This window comes from Castanea sativa, chromosome 2 (assembly GCF_040712315.1).
Source record: "Castanea sativa cultivar Marrone di Chiusa Pesio chromosome 2, ASM4071231v1".
Lineage (NCBI taxonomy): Eukaryota > Viridiplantae > Streptophyta > Magnoliopsida > Fagales > Fagaceae > Castanea > Castanea sativa.
The window spans coordinates 28,283,331-28,305,802 of NC_134014.1; the positions used below are offsets into that span (position 1 = coordinate 28,283,331).

At 32.2% G+C, this 22,472-nt stretch overlaps 1 protein-coding gene across 2 annotated transcripts; it reads right to left on the reverse strand.

Annotated features, from left to right (window-relative positions):
• Positions 1-4,403: 4,403 nt before the first annotated feature.
• Positions 4,404-13,069, reverse strand: LOC142624089 (protein PUTATIVE RECOMBINATION INITIATION DEFECT 1). Of its 2 annotated transcripts, XM_075797591.1 has the most exons (10): positions 12,548-13,069; positions 11,746-11,855; positions 11,481-11,656; positions 10,459-10,770; positions 9,081-10,044; positions 8,136-8,850; positions 7,776-8,056; positions 7,031-7,700; positions 6,083-6,182; positions 4,404-4,524 (listed from the first exon to the last, which is right to left on the reverse strand). In XM_075797591.1, exons 1-10 carry the CDS (start codon positions 13,013-13,015, stop codon positions 4,463-4,465), a joined length of 3,858 nt encoding a protein of 1,285 aa, XP_075653706.1. In that variant the 5' UTR covers positions 13,016-13,069; the 3' UTR covers positions 4,404-4,462. The 2 variants fall into 2 exon arrangements, with proteins under 2 accessions (XP_075653706.1, XP_075653705.1); XM_075797590.1 differs by lacking the exon at positions 4,404-4,524 and having other exon boundaries at positions 5,627-6,182.
• Positions 13,070-22,472: the final 9,403 nt, after the last annotated feature.

Here is a 22,472-nt window from a genome sequence, read left to right on the forward strand (position 1 = left end):
TGTTCAAGAAACAAGTGAAGAAGTGCTGAATTTTAAAGCTCGACAGATAGCATCTATCGAGGTTTAAAAGGCAGCTTTTGCCCAATACTCGACAGCTGCTCGATAGATATATCTATCGAGAATTATGAGAATCAATTTTTTCAGATCTGATTTCACTCAAATCCGTATGTACATATTTAGGCTTTCTTTTCTCACAATCCTAAACATATATAATGATTATTTTAAGGGCCGTCAAAGGTTATGCAAGTGTAAGACAAAGTTTTGTTCATGCAAATTATGATCGGAGACAGAATTTGCCTTAATTCATCTTTCTCTTGAAAAAGCTGTTGTGTTTGTACGCCATTAGGTTTTGTGACTAAGGAATTTCGTGATCTTCATCATGTTGATGAACTGAAGAACTTTGCAACCAATATCTTTTATCAAGTTAGTAAGTAATCCACGTACTAAGATCCACGCATCAATTGGTTAGTCACGTACTGAAAGTCGTACATTGAAAATGAGAGATTGTCACTACAGAACAAGTCCAATTGGGTATTGGGCTAAATGTTCAACTGTAGGTTGGTATAAGGTACTGGGATTCCTTTACTTGTAACCGCTTGTTGTGATAATAGTAAATTCTCGGGAGTGATGACCTTAAATTCACCCAGTGAGGTTTTTGCCTTGAAGGTTTTTCCCATTCGTAAACAAATTACCGTATCGACTTTATTTTCCGCTACATATTTAACTTAGTTGGTGATTTGTTTGTGCTACCACGCGTTTTGCATGTTAATTTAATTAATTAATTAACTTGGCTCAATCAATTGATTAATTTATCACAAGGGGTCAATACATTCTTGGTCTATTATAATTTAATTTTTTTTCCTTAAAAAAACAAAAAAGGTTAAAAAAGTAATACTATCTCACGTACAACTTTCTCAAGTTGGTGAGTAAGCCGCGTGCTAAGATCCACACATCAATTGGTTAATCACGTACTGAAAGTCGTGCATTGAAAAGGAGAGATTGTTGCTACAGAACAAGTCCAATTGGATATTGGGGTAAGGGTTCAACTGTAGGTTGGTATAAAGTACTGAGATTCCTTTACTTGTAACCGCTTGTTGTGATAATAGTGGATTCTCGAGAGTGATAACTTTAAATTCACCCAGTGGATTTTTTGCCTTGAAAGTTTTCCCTATTCGTAAACAAATTACCGTCAACTTTATTTTCCGCTGCATATTTAACTTAGTTGGTGATTTGTTTGTGCTATCACGCGTTTTGCATGTTAATTTAATTAATTAATTAACTTGGCTAAATCAATTGGTTAATATATTACAAGGAGTCAATACATTCTTGGCCTATCATAGTTTAATTTTTTTTCCTTAAAAAAACAAAAAATGTTTAAAAAGTAATACTATCTCACGTACAAAAGGGGGGGAAAAAAAAGCCGTTATTCTCATTTGTATTCAAATATTTGATACTTATTTGTATTTGTTATCTATTTGAATAAAATACAAAATTATTTCTTCCAAAAAAAAAAAACCCACTACCTCAAGTAAAAACTACTCATTCTTATCCCGTATTCAATTGTCTGATTCCTATTTGTATTTGTTGTCTATTTGAATTCAAATACTTCAATTATATTTTACGCTCTTTTTTTTTTAATCTTCTTCATTTCGCTTGAAACTTAAAACACGATCTCTATTTCATTTTTAAACATTATTCTATGTTACCTTACTTTTATTTTTATTTATTTTTTAAAATACAAGATACCACTTTTAAACATTATAACATTGTTGAGGACTTTTTTCACCCCACGTGGCACTACTTCATTGGCAACCCATGCCACATCAACATATGAATTGGGCTCGCACAATGAATCAAAGCTCATGGCCCATATCACCTCTTTTACGCTCATGGCAAGCGGCTTCTTCAACAAGAGCCCATATTTACACAAAATCACAACAAAACCCGAGGTACGTCATCTCATCTTCGGCTTGTGATCCAAGCTCATAAGTCTCTTCGGGGAAACTTTGGGAGTCGTGGTTTGGAAGGCCAAGAGGTATGTTCAGTAAAGCTCCAGCGGTTTAAAGTTGATAAAAAAAGCATGTTGCTTGGCGTGCCTTCTCCAACTCCCTAAACTCTGACGAATCCGTATGTAGCGAGTAACATATGGTAAGCATCTCTTATCACATAGCACTTAAAATGATAAAATTCTCTATTACTCTTTTCCTAAAGCTTAATATTCATCACATAACACATACTCAATATCCTCAACCATCTAGCTGCTGTTTATTCAATCCCCAGCTGCTGCTATACAAATTTGGAAACTTCATTATATTATTCTGCATAAATCTTATTACTACTTTCAGCTAAAATCCAACTCAAACACATGGCCTAATCTGATTGACTATCTTTTATCTCCAACTATATACAAAATATTCATAATATCTTTCATACCCAGCTGCTGTCTGCCATAATCAAACCATATATTTCTCTGCCAGCTGCTAGAGCAAAACATTAAATACTCTTCTTGCTCACCAAGATTATGTCACAGCACAATGAGACCTCAACTAAATCTCTAAAGTTTCATTACCTTTCAACCAATCCTTCTATTACTTGCTAGAAATGTGTTGTAATGGAACCTTGCACCAAAAACACAAACACCCAAAAAAGGAAACATTTTCAGCAAACCCCTAGCAGTGTATTCAGCACTTGACACCTGGCTGTGAGTGATATCAGCAACCATTTAATCTGAAATCCCAGCTGCTATACCTAAGATAGCAAGATATCCTTGAAAGAGATCTTACCATTTTCAACCAAAATTATAAAGTAAATGCTGAGTGACCTTTCCAATACTCTGAAATTACCATGCTAACCTCTTTTGCTTCTGCCCAAAGTGACAGCTGTCTCATGATAACTGTCACAGCTTTTCTAGATAGCTAGGACAACTTTTCTTGACAGCTGGGACAGCTTTTTCAAGACAGATGTAACAGCTGACCCAGCAGCCTTAGCATTACTATTTTTTTCCACATTTGGCTAAAACCAAAACCAGCTAAACTAACCAGCTATTTTTGCCAAAATACCTTCCTTTTCTGCTGCTCTTTCCCACAGCAACTCTTATCCAAAATAGCAAGAACACCTTGAAGCTAAACTTACCATTTTTGCCCAAATCTTAAGATGAATTTTCTGAGAATTCATTGCTATTTGGGACAGATTTTGGCTGAGATTCTTTGCTAAAATACCCCCTTAAACTTAGCTAAATAGGACCCTTCATCAACACTTCAAAGGGGAGAGGACACCAAGGGAGAAGAACTCTTTCATAAACCTCTCTATTCTCTCTCTCTAAGCTCTGAATGAAGTTCTGAGATTTTAGTTTCCAATTCAAGAACTAAACTCTTCAGTCTTTAGTTCATAAATGCCTTCATAAGCCCTCATACATCCTCCAGCAGAAAAGCCCAACAGTAAATTCCAACAACATTGCTAAACACACTGCAGCACTATTACCCCTTATATACTCATTCTCTCACTCTCTATATTCATAAAATACGCCTATCTTACTGCTCCCATCTCCAAATGCCTAAACACACCTTCATGCTCTTCTCTTACAAAATCTTTCCTCTTGAAAAGCAATCTCTACAACTTCTCCAACGGTTATAATCTCATATTTTTACTATCTTTAACTACCGTATCTCTCATACTTCCATATACCATACATATTACAAATGCTACATCTCACAAAACACTCATATGTCTAAACATCTCTTTCTCCACTTCTCATACACAATCTCATACACATTTACTACATTATTACATATAACACACTACACTCATTTAAACCCCACTCTCATACTCTCTCACTCTAAAGTTCTACTGTTTTGCTGCTCATAAACACATATCAATAGTCTTCTCTATCTCTCTTATAAAAGCTCTTCTCATGGAAGGTATAAACTTTTATTACTAAAGTCCTTCTCCTAGAAGGTACCAAGATCTCACATCAATGCCCTTCTCATGGAAGGCACAAATCCATCTTACATAAAGCCCTTCTCTTAGAAGGCACAAATACTCCATACAAAAGCCTTCTCATGGAATGCAACACTATTCATAACTTCACAACAACTAAAAGAGTATTGTCAAGGAAAAATCTCATTTAAGTGCATGATAAGAAGGGCAAGCTTAACCAGCCCCTACACACAGATGGGCACAATCTCTCTCCCTTTAGTTGCACCCATTTTTCCCCCTCAATCTTGAAATTATCATGGAAAACTGCCTCTCTACCGTTGAGGTCACTCTGCTGGAATATTATCAGCTCACAGAAGTTGTACAGCTGGGCTACAAACCATACAAAGATAAGTGACTTTGCTTCCTTATCTTTAAATTTATATTATTGAGTACATGATTACTTCACATTTAAATATATATTACTTTATTCCAACTATTAACCAAGGCTTAAACTCATTTAAATGCATGATAAGAGGGGTAAGCTTAACTAGCATCTACTGCTGGCATCCTGCTGGAATCCTATCAGCTTATTGATGCTACACAGCTGGGCTACAAAGCATACAAAAATAAGTGACTTTGCCTCCTTATCTTTAAATTTACATCATTGAATACATGATTACTTCACATTTAAATACATATTACTTTATTACAACTACTATTGCAACTACTAATCAAACCTATAATATCAAGCACATATTACGTATTTATTCAACCATTATCGTAATTCTTAGACTTTGGCTTTAATGGTTTGGTAGGCATAAAAGGTACACCGGTAGCCATTGAACCACGTGGCCCAATGTTGAGTTCCGGGATGCAACTCCCCAAAAAGAACTCGGACCTAGCAAGGTCACTAATCTAGTGGATAACATGTGGCCGAGCAACTGAAAAAGGCCCCCCGAACAAACACTAAATCATAAAAATAAATAAATAAAAAAGAGCATTATTGCACACACAAAGTGCCTATGATGAGTCTAGTATTATATATAAGAAGATTCCCCTCTTTGAACTAGACTTTTGTGTGATTCAAAAATATCCTTATTAATGAAGGGTAACTTCTCTTAAAAATAAGATCATAAATGTCAAATAACAAATTTCTTTTTGAATTTAAAAAGAAAACTCCTAAAATTTAGAATTTTTTCCCCTTCACCTTCATCTTTTTATTTCCTAAAATTTAGCCTTTTTTTTTTCTTTTTTTCATTCAAATAAAAGTAAAACACCCCTAATTTTTTTAAAATAAAATTCTAAAATTTAGCATTTTTTCCCCTTACATTCATCTTATTTTTGCTACCCAAACTTTTCTCTATATCACTACACCCCTTTCAAACACACGTTCAAAAAAGAAATTACAGTTACTATTTATCTCTAAAGTTTATCCTTTTTATTTTTTTGAAAAATAAAAATAGATGCAAATTTTTAGTAGATGAAAATAATTAATTTTTACCCTAAATAAATAAATAAAAGAGTATATATATATACACACACACACACATACGTGAACAACAACAATTAGTCTGTTGGGACTAAGGCTTTGTTGTTGCTACTGCTAGTGTGTTTGTGTATATATATATGTTGGATATCCAAAAATTCATTCAATTTGTGTTCGGAAATACCCCTAAACCTTACCCTTAACATAGAAAAAACATGAGGACTATTTGGTAAAAATATATCTCCAACTTCACTTCAAATGCCTACAAATAGGACACTCCTACTAATCCATGTCTTCAAAACAAATCCAAAATTAAAAAAAAATTTTAAAGGAAAATTATGAAACTAGAGAAGAAAAAAAAAAAAGCCGCATTGCTTGCGCAAAGCATGTGTGATGAGGCTAATACTCTATAAGATGCAGGCTTGCTTCACAAAGGCTAGCACCTTACTCCTTACACCCCTTTTGTGCCCTAGGTTATAGTGCCACAAAAGATCAAATGAGAAATCTTCATTCAAGTAAAGCAAAATGGATTAATACGACTTCATTAGCTGTCATCCTCCCATGTTAAGGTCCTAAAAAACAACTCTATCTCTTCTAAAAGTCTCTTATTCCCGCAATGTAACCCTTTAGAATCCATATCTAGAGATGAATCGGATGACATCAAGTGAATGAGATACTCACAAACTTCTTCCAAATCATCTGGGGTGGTAGCCATCTTCTTCATATGCTTATCTGCTCGATGATCTTGAGTATTGTCAGCATACTTATGTTTTCTGCATTCCTGCAATATCAACAAGATCATAAATATGTAATTAAAGTTGTTAGCTATCATCCTTTTTATTACAATACCTTTGGTTGTTTTTTCCTTCTGATCTCAATTTTCAAGGAGTTGAATGCTATCAAGTCTTAAAATTAAGGTATTATGACAGCGAGATAATAGTGACAGTCACGTTAAACCAGATAAACCATGATAATGCACAAATGTTATGGGTACAACAAAAAGAACTAATCTTTTTGTTTCAATGATATATTAATAAGTGTGTAGAATAAAAGCATGTGAACCATGTGATAAGAGCAGGATAGATGTAAAAAAGGAAAGTTTTACAAGATAGCTATAAGACCAACAGCTATATTTGAATGAATCCCACTACTAAGAAACAACGCTTTCATAAAACAAGTATAGCTGAAATGAAAATGTTACAATAGTGGTGAAAATTTATAAAAGATACAAAATGAAGAAATCAATTAAAGATGGGGATGGCTCCCATTGATGAAAAGATGACAAAGAGTCGCTTGAGATAGTTTGATCATATGCAAAGGATAGCAAATAATGCCTTAGTGAGGAAGAGTAATTTGATTCAAATTGAGTGAATGAAAGAGGAAGAACTGTAATAAAACTGGTAGAAGTCATAGAATGGGACATGTTAATTAAGGAGGTGATAAAGAGTAAAATTTGTATAGAATTGAATAGCATAAAAGAATACATGTGAACAACAGCAATTAGTCTGTTGGGACTAAGGCTTTGTTGTTGCTGCTGGTATATTGATTAGTGCACTTTGAACCTAGAAGACAACCTAAAGAAAATCAAAAAGGAACAGAAAAGCATGATATAGAACAAGGAATTGTCACCTGGAGCACCCGATGCAGATAAGCAATTTGTTCAGTCTTCAGGAACTCTGAATTCAGCAGCTCTCGAAACAAAAATACAATCTCTGTGCTTAGATTACTAGCTGAAAGGTTTTTAACTATGCCAGATATGCAGGTATCATCAAAAATGGATCTCATCCACTCAGGAATCTTCTGGAGTTTTAGCAATGCCACAGCCACATGGATTGCAGGCTTGTGATGATTAATAAAAGATTTTGATGCTAAGCATGGAGCCGCCAAAGACAATGCCAACTCTTCTACAATCAGCCTACACCAACTGATCTTTTCAATCATTGTTGTCTTCTGCATGTCCAGCTTTTCCCACCCCAAAATTATTGATAGGCAGAGGCCGCAGTTCAAAGCCACTCTGAGATCACTATTAAAAATTAAGCCTTCTAACACAGCAATTACAGACATTAGGTACCCCATGGTACATTTCACTTCCAACTGCATTTTATATCGCTGGTCTGATAATCTGGTAAGCAACTCCAACAGGCTGTAGGAAGCAACAAGTTTGACCAGAGGAGACCCAAAATGCATGAGTCTGCATAGGTCATGGCAACGGATGCCAATGAATGACAGTGGCTGTATCCCATTTGGTGGATCAAAGAACTTTTGCCAGTCCATAAACCCTGGTAGAACAACAGGCAAACTAGAGCAACCAAAAAATAAATGTTAGTTTTAACAACATAAAATCATATTAGTGTATTAAATGGGAGGTACCAACCTTCTTAAAGAGAAGTAATTTAGTAAAAGCAAAAATATCAAAATTTCTCCTTTGCTTGTTCCCTCATCATGATCAACCAATGCAGGCCCTATGAAGCTGGCAGCACAGATCATGCTGTTGATTGCAGAGACCAGAGAAGTATTATACATAATAGTTTTTGCAGTTTCTACAAGTATCCCATTGGTGGAGTGGTACAAAATCAGGGAAAATATTCCAATTACTAAGAGACTTTGATGATTCCACCTATCTGCTACCTCTGAGAGGTTAAAGTAGTCCATAAACTACAAAATAAAGTGTATTTTCTGATTAATTTCACACAACTGCAAGCAAACTAGAGTTGGTCAAAGTTAAATTATTCACCTTCATGGTCACTGCAAGCCAATATTCATCATCAGAAAGAATTTCAGGCTGCACCAAACTTAAAATGTTAAAACTCAGAACTGAGGTGGCCTTTAATATTGCTGGGGAAGATGCATAGCTTGAATCATAATAAAGAGCGTAGATTGCCTTCCCTATGCCATGCAAACATAATTGGTCTGAAGCAGCTGGAAAGATGTTAATAATAATCTGCATGAGATTAGCCACTGAAATTATGTCGTGCTCTTGGCCTTCATCCTTGGCAAGTTGTATCAACAAGCAAACCAAAATTGTTGCTCCATAGTTATCTCCTGTTGCTACTAGCTCTGCAAATGCTTGTGTATTTAGAACTCGATCATTTCTTCCATGGACGATGATGTCAGTCCCAACTGAGATATTGCTCCTGCAGAATTGCAGAACCTGATAAGACAATTGCTTACTTATTTTCTCTTGTTGAAACAACCATTTTAAAGATACTGAGTGAACTATTGTACAAGGCAAATCCCATTCATTTTCAGTCAATAGCTGGAATAGGATCCTCTCAGCTTTCAAACTGTAAGGAATTTGGGAGGACATGCTGGCAAGATCCCTAAAAAGACCATAAAGATTCACCACTCGCATCAGTGCCAGTGAATCGGTAGCCCCAGATTGTAAATCATTACTATTAACTAGAAGATACTGCTCTAGTGAAGCTAAAACTGACTTCTCATCTGCAAGTCTGGAAAAGAAGATACTTAAAATGTAAGGAAAGAAAGATGACAAGTATATTCTTAAAACAGAAATATGTTATGCAACAGATGTATGCAAAACTCCTCTTGCATGCTTATAGAACCCACTTTCATGGACCCCACATACATGTGATAAAGACGTTGCATATACCCGTTACATAGGTGCCACCTCCTCAAATATGAGTATAAGAATGAGATGAAGAGTCAAGAGCTCAATTACCTTTCATCATGTAAAGAACTGGTATATAATATCACCAAAATGGCAGATTGACAAGAAGACAATTCCAAATTATGAGAGCTCTTTTGCCCAAGTAAAAATAACATATCTAAAGGATCGCATGGAAGATATAAGGCAGCATCTCTAATGGGTTGCCCAGAATCATTTCCCAGAAGAACGTCCACAAGTGAACTTAGCATCAGAAATACTCTGCATTTCATTTTTTCCGTGGGATATAATCCTAAACATCCAAATGAGAAACTGAACCAAGATGTTGAAACCAGAGTCTTTGCAAGTTCCATCGCTTGGATATCAGAATCCTGAAGCAGTAATGAATGAAAAGTTTCCAGCACCCCAAGGATGATCTCCTCCTCCGTTTCATTGATGGCTGTTACAACCCAAGGTAATAAATGTGTTGTGCATGTGTCCACCACAGAATTTCGTATTTCCATGTTACAGGACTTGGCAAAGCTTTCTTCATGACCATACAGATACGCCTCTTTAAGTAGGTATAAGGAATGCAAAAGTTGTCCAGGATGTTTTTCAGAGATATCTAGACAGGCTAAAACAGCATGTTTAGATGCTTCTTGCACTGGTCTTGCCAGATTTGGAGTCCCATGGGGAGAAGAAAACTTCATTAGAGCTACAAAGACTGAGCAGACCAGTATAAATGTCTCAGGAAGCATGCCCATCCTCCCCTCAGCATGCTTTTTAAGCATCCCTGTTAATGCAAGAACTAACTCTTCTATTTGAGAAGTGGATAACATCCCCAGGCAATCAGAAACATAGTTCCATATGAGCTTTAGAGTCTGACTTTGAACAGGATGAAGAGGAACTTCAGCTACATAATGTACTACTGGAATCAGAGTTGCAAACCCAACAAGCAGCCTTTGTTTGAAAGCTTGCTCTGCTGTTGACAAGAGATCAAGAACCTGAATGCAAGAGTTGACAACTGGATCCTTACATTCTGTTCGTCAATTGAGAAAGTTCATTAGCACAAAACTAGAGTTTGCAGGACAATAAATTCACTTTTAATTTTTTTTTTAATTTGAAATATATATATATATATGTAGAGACCTAAAGAGTATACAAACTGCACAAGGCTGATACACATTAATTCATTTAGCTAGGAGACATTTGGCAAATAACATAATTAGAATTATCAAGTTTTCCAAGAACAATTTTTTAATGAGAAACATTAGGCAGACTAAACAGGATATGCAAAATTTTCCATGAACTGAACAGTTGATTTGATTTGATCAATCATTGGCCTGTTTAAAAGGCAGCATCTCTGGTTACAGCAGCTACTCTAATAATTCATGTTAAATTATGCAGAGTACCTTTTGCTTTTTGTTTGAATTAATATGCAATGTAAGTTCACCTGACAATCTAAGTATTTCAAACACATAATCTGCAATATTTTCTTCCACCAGGACTTGGGTCTGCTGTCTTGAAGCACCTTCGCAAGACAAATAATGAAACAGTAAATATAGTGTGCTCTGTTGGACTTGTCTGTCTGACGAAAGCAATGGACCTTTGATGGCCTCAGCAAAAATGATATTCAAACGAGGCCCATCTTTTCCATCTTCTGGTTCTTGCATGAAGTTATCTGCTTCATATAGAATAATGCTGCTTGCCTCATTTGCATTCACCTTAGCGAAAAACCCTCTCTGAGCGAAAACTGTCAAAAGTGCTGCAAGAATGATTTGAAAACTGTTAGTTGAAAAAAAAAATCATATTGATGAAAATGAAATGATCATGACTCAACAATGATATAGTGGCATCTGGACTGATGAGTTTTTCATTTGTGTCGGAGTAACTGCTGCTTGTGGCTATATAGTATTCAACAAGTTTTGCCTTATAGTTGAGTCCAATATATGGACAACAAGTTTCTAGAGTTCACCCGAGTTTTTTAGAGCTAGCTTGAACAATTTTAGTATCTCAAAAATCATGTTAACATTTAATACACAAGATCCTATAATCCAGTTGTTATGGCTTAAAAGATCTCTTTGATGAAACTCATTACTTGTTTATAAGCCAGTTAAATCAAGTGCTTGCCAATGACCTTTAGGTAAGATGGCACCTTCCAATGTTTCCAACGGAGACATCTAGAAGTTAAATCCTTCCGGACCCACTTGAAATGTATCAAAGAAAAATTAAATCAAATTGCTTTTGTGCCATTTTAAATATTCATGTCAAAACTAAAAAGACCATCACATCACCATCCAATAATATCATGATGATTTAGTGATTGAGGCTCTCAAACACCAAAATCGAAAAGGCTCTTGGCATTTGATCCTGACCAAAATGGTGGACTGGTCACATCTTGCTTCCTCTCCAACTAGAGTTCCCAAAGGAAATAGGAAATTGAATTTGCAAGAAACGAAGAAAGAGATGACAAACCTAGACAATTCAAGCGGACGTCATCAACTTGGGTCTTGATGAGGGCATCCACCACCAGGTGCAAGAGCTTAGGACAAAAGGCTAATAAAACATCAGTTCCATCACCATCTTCTGATGCATATTGGAAGATAGAAACTTTGTACAGAACAAACAGGATTTCCCCCTTGATCTCCTCACTGTCATAAAAAGGAATTTTTTTTTAAGTATAATACTAAAATTCTCACAAATCCAGTTCCAGGCTGCTTTTTTTCTTTTTTTTTGTTACCTTGGCAATTGAAGACCTGCAACAAGATTGGAAACAAGGCCATATTTATCTTTGATGTGGGCGTACAGATTATTCGTCTCACAGTTCAAAAGAACCCCTAAGCAGTGAAGCTATTCATAGAAATGGAGTGTGGGTCAGTCAGTAATGTTTAAATAATCAAATTCCCTCAATTCTTCTACACTACTTAAACTTACAATCCGTAATTTATCATAATATCAAATCACAAGATCCTTAATTTAAAACCTTATTTTCACCCTACCTTTCATTTAATTTAAATTAAAGGGGAGCCTGAGAGAAAGTTTTTATAATTATTAGATAAATAATTACATTTACCATTTCCTCTAACCCTAACCATTGACAAATTTATTTTAAGATCCTAATGCATAATTGGAATTTGTTATATTTCTTATTGCATTCCTTTTTCAGCGTATCATCTAAAACACATCAAATAAATTTTTTATTTATTTTATTTTATTTTATAAGCAACACATCATATTATATATATATTAACGTCAAAGAAGCACAATCAAAATTCAAATTAGTTTATTATTGTCGTCTAATTTTGAGGCATGTATGTATCCAATTTAACTTTATTAAAGTTTTGATGCGAATTGACTTATTTCATAATACTCAGCGGAGATCTAAAAATCAACAACTCATAAATCACTACTATTATTGAATTTTTTCTATTATGTGTAAGCATCTAGTTATATTATTATTATATAATGAATCAATGAGTAGAAGAAGGCAGATAATCAAGTAAAAAAAAAAAATCCAAAACCAAAACCAAAATTGAAAATACCGTAAACAGGTGGGGGCGAGTCCAGGCCAACGCGCGGGAAGCGAGGTGGTGGGAAAGTGTAGCAACGAAATGAGCAGACAAGGATGAGGATGAGGATGAGAGATTGAGGATGAGATTTATGAGCTGATTGGCTATGGGTTGATCGTCGAAGGAAGATAGAGCTTTGAGGAGAGGAGAGACGAGGAAGTGAGAATGGGAGGAGGAGATGGAGAAGGAGATGAGAAATTGAGAGATTTGAGAGAGAGCGTAGGAAACGTGGAGAGTAGGAGAGAGAGGGTTGGAGATGAGGTTGGAGAAGCAGAGGAGACAAATAGATCCTCCTCCGCCTTCGCCTTGTTGTTGGCTTTGGAGATTCAGTGTGGATCGGTGACCTTCACAGCATACTTGTGCTAATTCTTCTCTATTTGAGTACAAGTTTTCTTCTTCTTCTTGGTCTGGTTGTTTCTGTGAATCGTAGCGGAATAACATTTGTGCGCTTCCCACTTCTCACTTCTCTCAGAGAATTTTGATTTTGCTTTTCTGAAATTTTTGGCGCGAGGCTGAGGATATAATAACATACGACCACCGTTTTTTTTTTTTTTCATTTTAAATAACCAAAAAAAAAAAATGCTTTACTTTTTCAACAGAAGGACCTAAAAATGCTTTTCACTTTCAAAAAATAATAATAGTCCATATCATATCAATTGTTTGCACCAAATTGGTGCAAAAATGATTTAATTATTTTTATCTACTTATCCTTTATCCCTCTTTCTCAATATATATATATATAAACTTCTTCTTCTTTTAAATAAATAAATAATAAAAAAAACTTCTTATTATTTATTTATTTATCTATTTATTTATTTAAAAAAAATTCTTCTTCTTTTTTTTCCTTTATCAAATTTTTTGAGAGAACTTATTAAACTTATCCTTTAATAAAGTTTAATTATGGTTATCAACTTTTCTTCTTTCTTTTTTTCCTTTTTTTTTCAATTTCTATTGTAAAACGAATATAAATTTGATCAACTAACAAAAAAAAAATTTATTACAGGTCCAATAAAATAAAGACATTCAAGTTCATTATATATATATATATATATATATATATATATATATATATATATATTTTTTTTTTTTTTTTTTTTTTTTTTTTTTTTGTTAACGCTTATAATATTATGAACTTATTAAAATCATTTTACTCATTACTGCCTTCCTTGATCTTAAGATACATAATATATTATATAAGAGTTGTGTTAATAGTTGCCTTTGGCCATTTATTAATAAATCATTTTATGATAGTTTTAATACAATTTTTATGGGAAATATAAAATAGTCAGTTTTTTTTTTCTTTTTCATAAAAAATTTCTAAATTTTTTTTTTTATTGAACTTGGCTAAAAATTATTTCTTAAACTAATACTTTTAGGATATCCATTAATTATCTAATTAAATAATGGATGTAAAAACAATAATCTATATATATATATATATATATATATATATATATATATATATATATATATATCTAAAACCTGAAGCGTAGCATTTATTATCACTACACTTCTGTTGAGTCCCATCAATGACCACATCATCCACATATTTCTAACACTTTCTCTCTCACTTTTAACTATTTTTCTCCTTATTAATTTCTCACCTTACAATTACATTTCCCTTCACTTTTACATTTTATCTCCCCACTACTCTATACCTTAATGTTAAAATTCCCCCATCCTTTTATATTCCTTTTATTTTGACTCATTTTCTACCCATTTTATATACTACAAAATTTTGGTATTTTCTCTTCCATTCAATTGCTATTTTGCTCACACAAAAAGGTGAATACTTTATCTCCCTCTCTTTATTTTTTTAATTTCTTTTGGTAGATTTTTAATTCTTTATTGCATTTTTATTTTCAGTTGATAAATATTTGTGTTGAACTCTACTTTAAGTTGATGCAATTTAGTTGTATTTTAGTTTGTTATTTTTTTTAATTGTTAGATGCTATCCTATAATCCTATGACATATATAGTATATAATGATATAATATTATTCTATTATGTAGTATGATTTGGATAATTTGATGCTTACAACTATACATTTTGTTTTAAGTATTCTTCTGCCTCACATTATCTCCCAAAAAAATGTGATTATAATCTCCTTAAGAGAATAAGAAAATTGAATAATTAATTTGAGACTGAAAAAAGTTTAGTTGTACCCAAAAAGAAAAAAAAAACATAACACACTATAACAAAAGTTTGAATAATACAAACCACTTCAAAAAAGAAAAATATCAATCAAACACACCCAGGTTTCTCAAAAAAAAAAACTAAAATAATAAAATGATATATTTGTAGAGATAGAGAGATGGAAAATACTTTTAGAAATAGTTCAATTTTTAAGGATAACAAATTATATTCAATAAATTTTAGATAATAAATTATATACTATACCACATTATAAAATAATGTATTAATTGCAAATTTTGACAAATCTACCATTGGATTACATTATCTTCATAAATTCTTCATGCTTGCTAAATATCATGACAATCAAAGATCAATAATTATGTTATCAATGAAAAGTTGAAAGATCTAGTTTTCATAGTTTAAACTTATGTATCAAAGATGGTTTTATAGATTAAATATTAAATAAAGTTTGATTGAATCAAATTTGACATGCATGTACCACTAAACAACAGTGAGATTTTTCAAATTATCAATCAAATAAAAATTTATTACATGACGTAACTTTAAGCAATGTACCACTTAATATTTTTTTATTAGTTGTAAATTTTGACAAATCTATTGTTGGATTACATTATTTTTATATATTTTTCATGTTTGCAAAATTTTAAAATAATAAAAAATCAATAACTATGTCATCAATGTAATATTTAAAGTTCAAGATTTTATAGTATAAAATAATGCATCAAATATGAATTTTTGGATTAAACAGTAAATAAATTCTGAATAGCACGAGATTTGACATGCATATTAAGAACATAAAAAATATATAATCTAACAGTGAGATTTTCAAATTATTAATCAAATAAAAAGTTATTAGGTGGTGCAACTTTAAACAATATTACACTACTTAATTTTTTCATTGAATGCAAATTTCTCAAATTCGCCATTAGATTATATTATCTTCTTATATTATCCATGTATACAAATTCCCAAAACAATAAAAAGAAAATTAATAACTATGTCGTTAATGAAATGCTTGAAGTTCAAGTTTTTATGGATAAAATTTTGCATCAAAGATGGATTTATGGATTAAATAGTAAATAGAGTCCAATTGGCATGATATTTGGCATGCATGTTATAACATAAAGAAGATTTTCAAACTATTAATCAAATAAAAAGTTATTAAATTTTCAATCATTATAATTTTTTTTAAGAGAGTTTCAACTTATGACGTTTGCTCTTGAAGATAGCTCTTTATCATCAGACCAAGACACAATCAGTTTTTTGTATAGGCAGGGATTAAACCTCAGATCTCGTATACAACAATTAGAGATTTTACTAGTTGAGCTAACTGAAATTCACTCATAATTTTATATTCAAATATAATAAAACTTATCCATTATATGCCATGTTTAGAACAAGTAACTCAATATTTGTTTGTATTTCAATAATTTAATCAATATAATACTCTATCAAAGTTTCAAATGGCTCACTTAAATTTTAAAATATTTTTAACATGCGATTTTCCTTCATATAAAATTTTTAATTAAATGCACGGGCATACTACTAGCTTTTAAAAAAAAAAAAAATTTATATAGGAATTTATAAGGTTTAGTGACGAAACTTGTAGAACTATCCCTAGCATCACTGAAAGAAAAAACATACAATTGATAACTGCCACAACAATATAAGAGAAAAAGTATTTTTCCTCGCTAGCATATCAGGAAAATGATACAGCTCATTCAACATTTTAGTATTAAAAAAAAAAATCATCAAAATAACTTTATAATGGTGCTGCCCCAAAATGTAAATTTTGAAATTTAGTTCTACTTATTTATGCAGTTCGAAAGATTTATTCTCTTTTATCTTATTTTACGATTGTTTATTGTGTGAAAAATGGGACATAGAGTTCAAGTGACAGTTTGTTAACTGTATCTTTTGTAGTGCTATTTATGTTTGTGATTATACCACACCTTTGCCACCATATTGATTATATATATATAGCCGAAACAATGATATTACTTATGACTATTATTAAGCCAAATGATATAGTTTAATGAATTTTATTTATTACAATGTTTCAAAAAAGAAAATCATAATAAAGTGATCAGGATAGTTATTGAGGAAAAAATAATTCACATTTGGGTTTTCTTGCAGATAAACAAATATATTGGTATATTTATAATTTTTTACATCATGAAGCTTCTCCACTCCCAAGTCCAGCCACCAACCCACGTGATACCACATTTCAAAGCTTTTGCCTATTTATATTTCCAAGTCTCATTTAATCATCTCACTATACAAATTTGAAAACTCTACAGATTTTCAAAGTACAGATACAAGCCTTGAAGAATCAAGAGGAATGCTTCTTCATCCATCCAAAATCACGGCTGAATTCTTTCTTCTTCTTCTTCTTCTTCTACTTTTTTTTCCTCACAAATCATTTAGTAGCAAATCTAAAGTTTTATGTTTATCATCGATGTGAGGAAAAATAAACACAAAACGAAATTAAGAATATTGATTTGAAAACACGGAGTGTCTCACCACTGCCACTGTGGCATCAACGTAGAGTTAAGGAAGAAGGAGACGCAAGGCTGGCCCAATTTAATTTGAGGCCTAAGACGAAAGATTTATGTGAGGCCTTTTATATATAAATATTAATTAAATAAAATTATTTAATATTAATCAAATTGAGGTTAATTTGATGTATTGAATACATAATCTAATGAATAATACTAACTAAATAAAACTAAAGTTAATTTCATATAGAGAATTGATTATCATAGTTGAAAAATTAATTTAACAAAAAAAATTTAAAAAGAAAATTAATTTATCTTGGATATATAATGATACATAGTTAATTACATTTATAATCTAATTTATAATTTATGATATTAATTGATGTGTGGCTTTGTAGTAGATTAGTTTACAAATATTAAAGTTTCAACCTATTGGGGGAGATTAATCATCATTGATGATCTAACACATTTGCAATTTTTTTTTAAAAGCCATGTTAGAAATAAAAAAAGGAAAATACTAAAGGTAATATAAAATGTTCACAATATAACGTGACAATAACAGTAATTGATGAGCTTCAATAATGTAATTAATGAATATTGAAAATACTTTTTTGTGATTGATAACATGTCAATTTGTAAATCTATAGTAAAATTTGTGATATCCCTAACATTACTAACAATAATAAGTGCACAACAATTTAAAAAAAATTCATATTTTTTATAAAATTCTGGGCTTTTTACAATGAGATGGGGGCCTTTTTGTAAAGGGTAAATAATTTTTGTGGTTGGGGCCTTAGGCCTTAGGCCTAGGCCTAAGTTGGCTAGGCCTTGAGGAGGAAGCTAATGTAGAGAATGGCGTTTGGGGGAAGAGAAGGGTAGAGAAGAGACAGTAGAGAAGATTTTCAAAGTTGGGAGGTTACGAGTTTGATTTTCAAAATTGTGGAAAATAGTTTTTTTTTTATAATAATATTGACGTGTAAAAACGTGGGAGCTCTAAAAAAGTCAAATATTGTTAAAGACTTCAGTTTTATAGTATATACTAGTCACTAACCCATGCAATGCATGGAAAATTTTCTTAATAATGCTAAAAGGTTAACACATCAAATGCATTTATGTCAATTTTACAAGAAAAATAATTTTAGTCCTAATAGTGCTTTAAAAAAAAATTTATTATCTTACAAAGAATTATACATAATTCTTAATTTGGGTAGGGCAACCAAAGTTGAAAGTAAAAAAAAATATACATTGTGTGATTGTCATGTATTTATTAATATAAAATAGAATATAAATGATATAAAATATAGTTATTACCCCAATGTCACCAACCACAACAATACAAAGAAAAGTATATAGCTTGCAAATTCAAGAATACTATATTTTCCTATAGAAACTGGTAATAGAAATAGAAATAGCTATCATCGGAAGCTTAGATAACGCACTACCAAAGTAATTTCCTACAATATGTTATATATGTAAAGTTGTTAGGTTCTGAAGATTTAAGTTTAAATGTTTAGAATCATATTTTATTTGTTTTGGTAAACCGAGAATAAAACATGTCTAGTCTATGTGTTAGGCAATGCTTAAAGGTGTAGATTTCAAATTTCAAGTTCAACTGACTGCAGAGAAAGTGAGTCACTTTTTGCCAAGCTCTACCGATCGAGAAATTAGACTCGACTGATAAAGAATTGCAGAAATTAGATTTTGCAGAATGTTTACACAAGGCCCAAGCCTGCGAGAACATTTAAGGTTTCATTCTAACGTGTCCACATATAAAAGTGAAACCCTAACTACGTTTTGGAGACTTTTGGAAGACTTGTGTGTTACTCTTTGTGAGATCTAAGAGGTTTTATACCTTCTAACTACACAAGAATCTACTTGAGTAAGATCTACAATCAAACGTTAGTAGAACCTAGTTGCTACTACAAGATCATTACTAATGGTGATCTGAAACCTTTGAGTGAGATCTCAAAGTCGCAAGTAAGGGTGCTTGTATTGCTATATATCTAAGGAGAGAAGGAGTCCGTAGATTCGGAGTTTGCATGTGGTCGTGTTAGTAAGTTACTACATGAGGTAGCAATAAATTTAAGGTTAAATCTTTTGTAAATTTTTCAATTATCTTATAGTAGATTTACTTTACCTTGAGAATATAGCTAGGTCAAATCATCTCTAGGTTTTTTACCTTGAAACAATTCGTTTCATCGGTTTTCTTGGGTCATCATATCGTGGTGTTATTTACTTTTCTGCTTTTGTGCATGATATGATATATGTTTGTTTAACCTAAATCTGAATAATAAACCTAATATTCAATAAGGTTAATTAATTAGGTTAAACAATCTGGTTTAAGGGGCCTAAATAAATAAACAAACAAAAGCTTATATATTTTTTATTTTTTATCAAACAAAAGCGAAGTAGTTTATAATATATTCTTTATAGAAAGCTTCAAGTATCTGATCCCAACCAAATTGAAAGCATAAAAGTTAAAAAAGGAATAGGAAGGTAACCCGAGTCTCAAAATCCTTTGCTGCCATAATAGTCGAATAGTTCGCTCAAATAGTGACTTCTATATAAGCGGTGTCTCCCTCTGTTAATCTTTTAGTGTGTCATGTTTTGTGGAGGAAGAACCGAAGAACATTGTATACAATAAAACTAATTAGTCTAAACGCCATTAGAGAGTGTAAAACCGTTGAGCTAATTAATAGGGTTTTGAGATAGGAAGAGAAGAGTCCTAAACATGAGTCTCTCTTAACTCTAATTATTAGCCTAGGCCTCACCAGTTATATTATTGCTATGGTTCATCAAACTAAACGTGCATTATGTAGTTGCAAACTCTGGAGAGGTCAACAAAAAGTAAAAGGTTTCGGTTATATATATACTAGTCGTTTACCGTGCTATGCACAGGAACCAACCTATTTGTGAGGTAGACTAAAATAATTTCATAAAAAATTTAAAAAACTACACCATTGTATGATTTGCTTTTGTATGACTTAAATTTGTGTTACAACTTGTCAGACAGTTTCAAATGCTGAAAAAAAAAAACACGAAAAAATTCAGATATTAAAATTTCTAAAAGACCAAAAAATATTAAAGAATTACATCATTCACTATTTAGAAATTATTAAAACAAAACAAATATATATATGACTAAACAATAGAGAAATATAAGAGAAAAATGGGTTACATTCAAAAGAATAACCATAATTTTTTTGGTGGTTCATGTATGAAAATTACTTTTTAAAAAATTCATGAAATACCATAATTTTTTTTAACAAAATAGATGAGAAGAAAATAACATAAGAAAAGCTCATACCTCTATTCGACTTTAAAAAAAAATATTGAGGTTTGCTTTACTTTTATGAATTCAGTACGAATTATAACTTATCTATTTAAATTTTATATCACTCACGTTTTAATGATTTAGCTCTTAAATTTTCGTACGGTCTTCGCATACATGGTCGACTCTATCAAAACAAACAAGGCATAAATTCATAGGTAATGATTTCCTCCCCTACACCAATTATTATTCCTCAAATTCTCTTTGTGCATTTGTGTATGTTATCAATCATCTCTCTAAAAATAATTTATTTCTTTTGATTTTTCTTTGAATTTCAATTTTGATTTTTTTCCCTTTTGAGATTACTTCCCAACCTCTTCAATGTTGTTTGTTAATGGGATTTGATAATTGGTTTTGAGGATTAGAAATTGATTTGTTATATATAAAAAAAAATCTATATATATGCACAGGTTATAAGCTAGTTTATTTATTATATACATAGACCTCATGTGAGAAAAACATGAGGCTCTGCCATGTAGTGTATTCTAGAACATTTTTTTTTTTTCATTTAAACTTCCACATCATCAAAAATTCAAAATTAGTATTTATGTGAAAGTACTAATTAATGGTAGAGAAGTCCATTTTATTATGTTGACTTTATTCAATGACAAAAAGTTGTTTGTAATACATTTTATTGTTTGATGTATTTTTTCTGAGCTTTTATGTAATCTGGGGTAGAGTACATGAGCATCTCCTTCAAGTTTGGAAGATGCATCAACTAGAGATATCGTGACCAAGAGACGACCAGGAGGCGACCAAGGTGGCCGATTGATGAGAATCAACAAGCATTCAAGGATCTATTGCATGTTCCAGTTGGGCCTATTACAAGAGCAAGATCCAAGAAGATCAAAGAAACACTTAATGGGCTGATTCAAGAGATTTGGGTTGATTCTAACGCAGGACATTCCAAGCTTGGCCCAAAGGAAGATGAAAGTGTAATAAATTTAATTCAAGCTATTTAGGGCTAATCTGGCTTAATTGGGAGTGATTTATGGCGTGAATTAATGGTTGATTGACTTTTCAGCTCTATATCAGTTAAGGCAGATTTTTTCCTATTTTGGATCTGCTAATTTCAGACCAAATCAACTTTTATTTAGGGTTTTATTATTTAATACGTTTTTTAGGTATTTTCCTTGTTTTTAGGTGCATTTAATGCTTTTTAGGTCAAATTTGATTCCTGGTATGGTAAGGTATCAATTAGGAGTTATTTTATAATATATTTTCTTGTCTGTCAAGTTTTATGGAGCCCTTAAATAGGCTCTGAAATTTGTAAACGTTTTTCATAATATTATTGAATAAAAATCAGAAAAGGTGAGGCGTTACTCTTCTTTTGGTTCTTCAAGAACTGTGAACTTATTAGGGATTCTTCCTTGTGGCGTTCAAACTTTATACATTTGGTTCGTGATTCTTTGTAATCATTGGGTCAAGGTCAACTTATACCTTTGGTTCGCGTTTCGATTATAAACGTTGGGTCAGGGTTTTTATCAAAAGTCTAAATTTTAGTTTTCTTGGGCAAGTATTCCAATATTTTTGTTGGGTCTCAAAGCGTGTCGATTGAGGTTCGCATCACTGATAGATCCATGTGGCAGGTGTTTTGGATGAGAGTGAAGTCATGCACCTCATGACACCACGTGACCTTAGGGCGCAACCAGGTCGCGAGTTTTCTGACGAGTGTCATGAGCTAGATGAAGAAAAGACTTGAGGAAGTTGGTTGCTAGCAGGAGCTTGGAGGGCTCAATTACAGATGGAGATATAGACTTAGAAGGTTTATAGCCATCCATATATTGCAACTATTCATGTTAGTGGAGTTTTCTGACAAGTGGTCAACAAAGAGGTTTTTCCGCCCAGGTAATCAAGTTTTTCTTTTCGAAAACATGTCTTGTTTTCGTGTGGTTTGTTTGATTTTTCATAT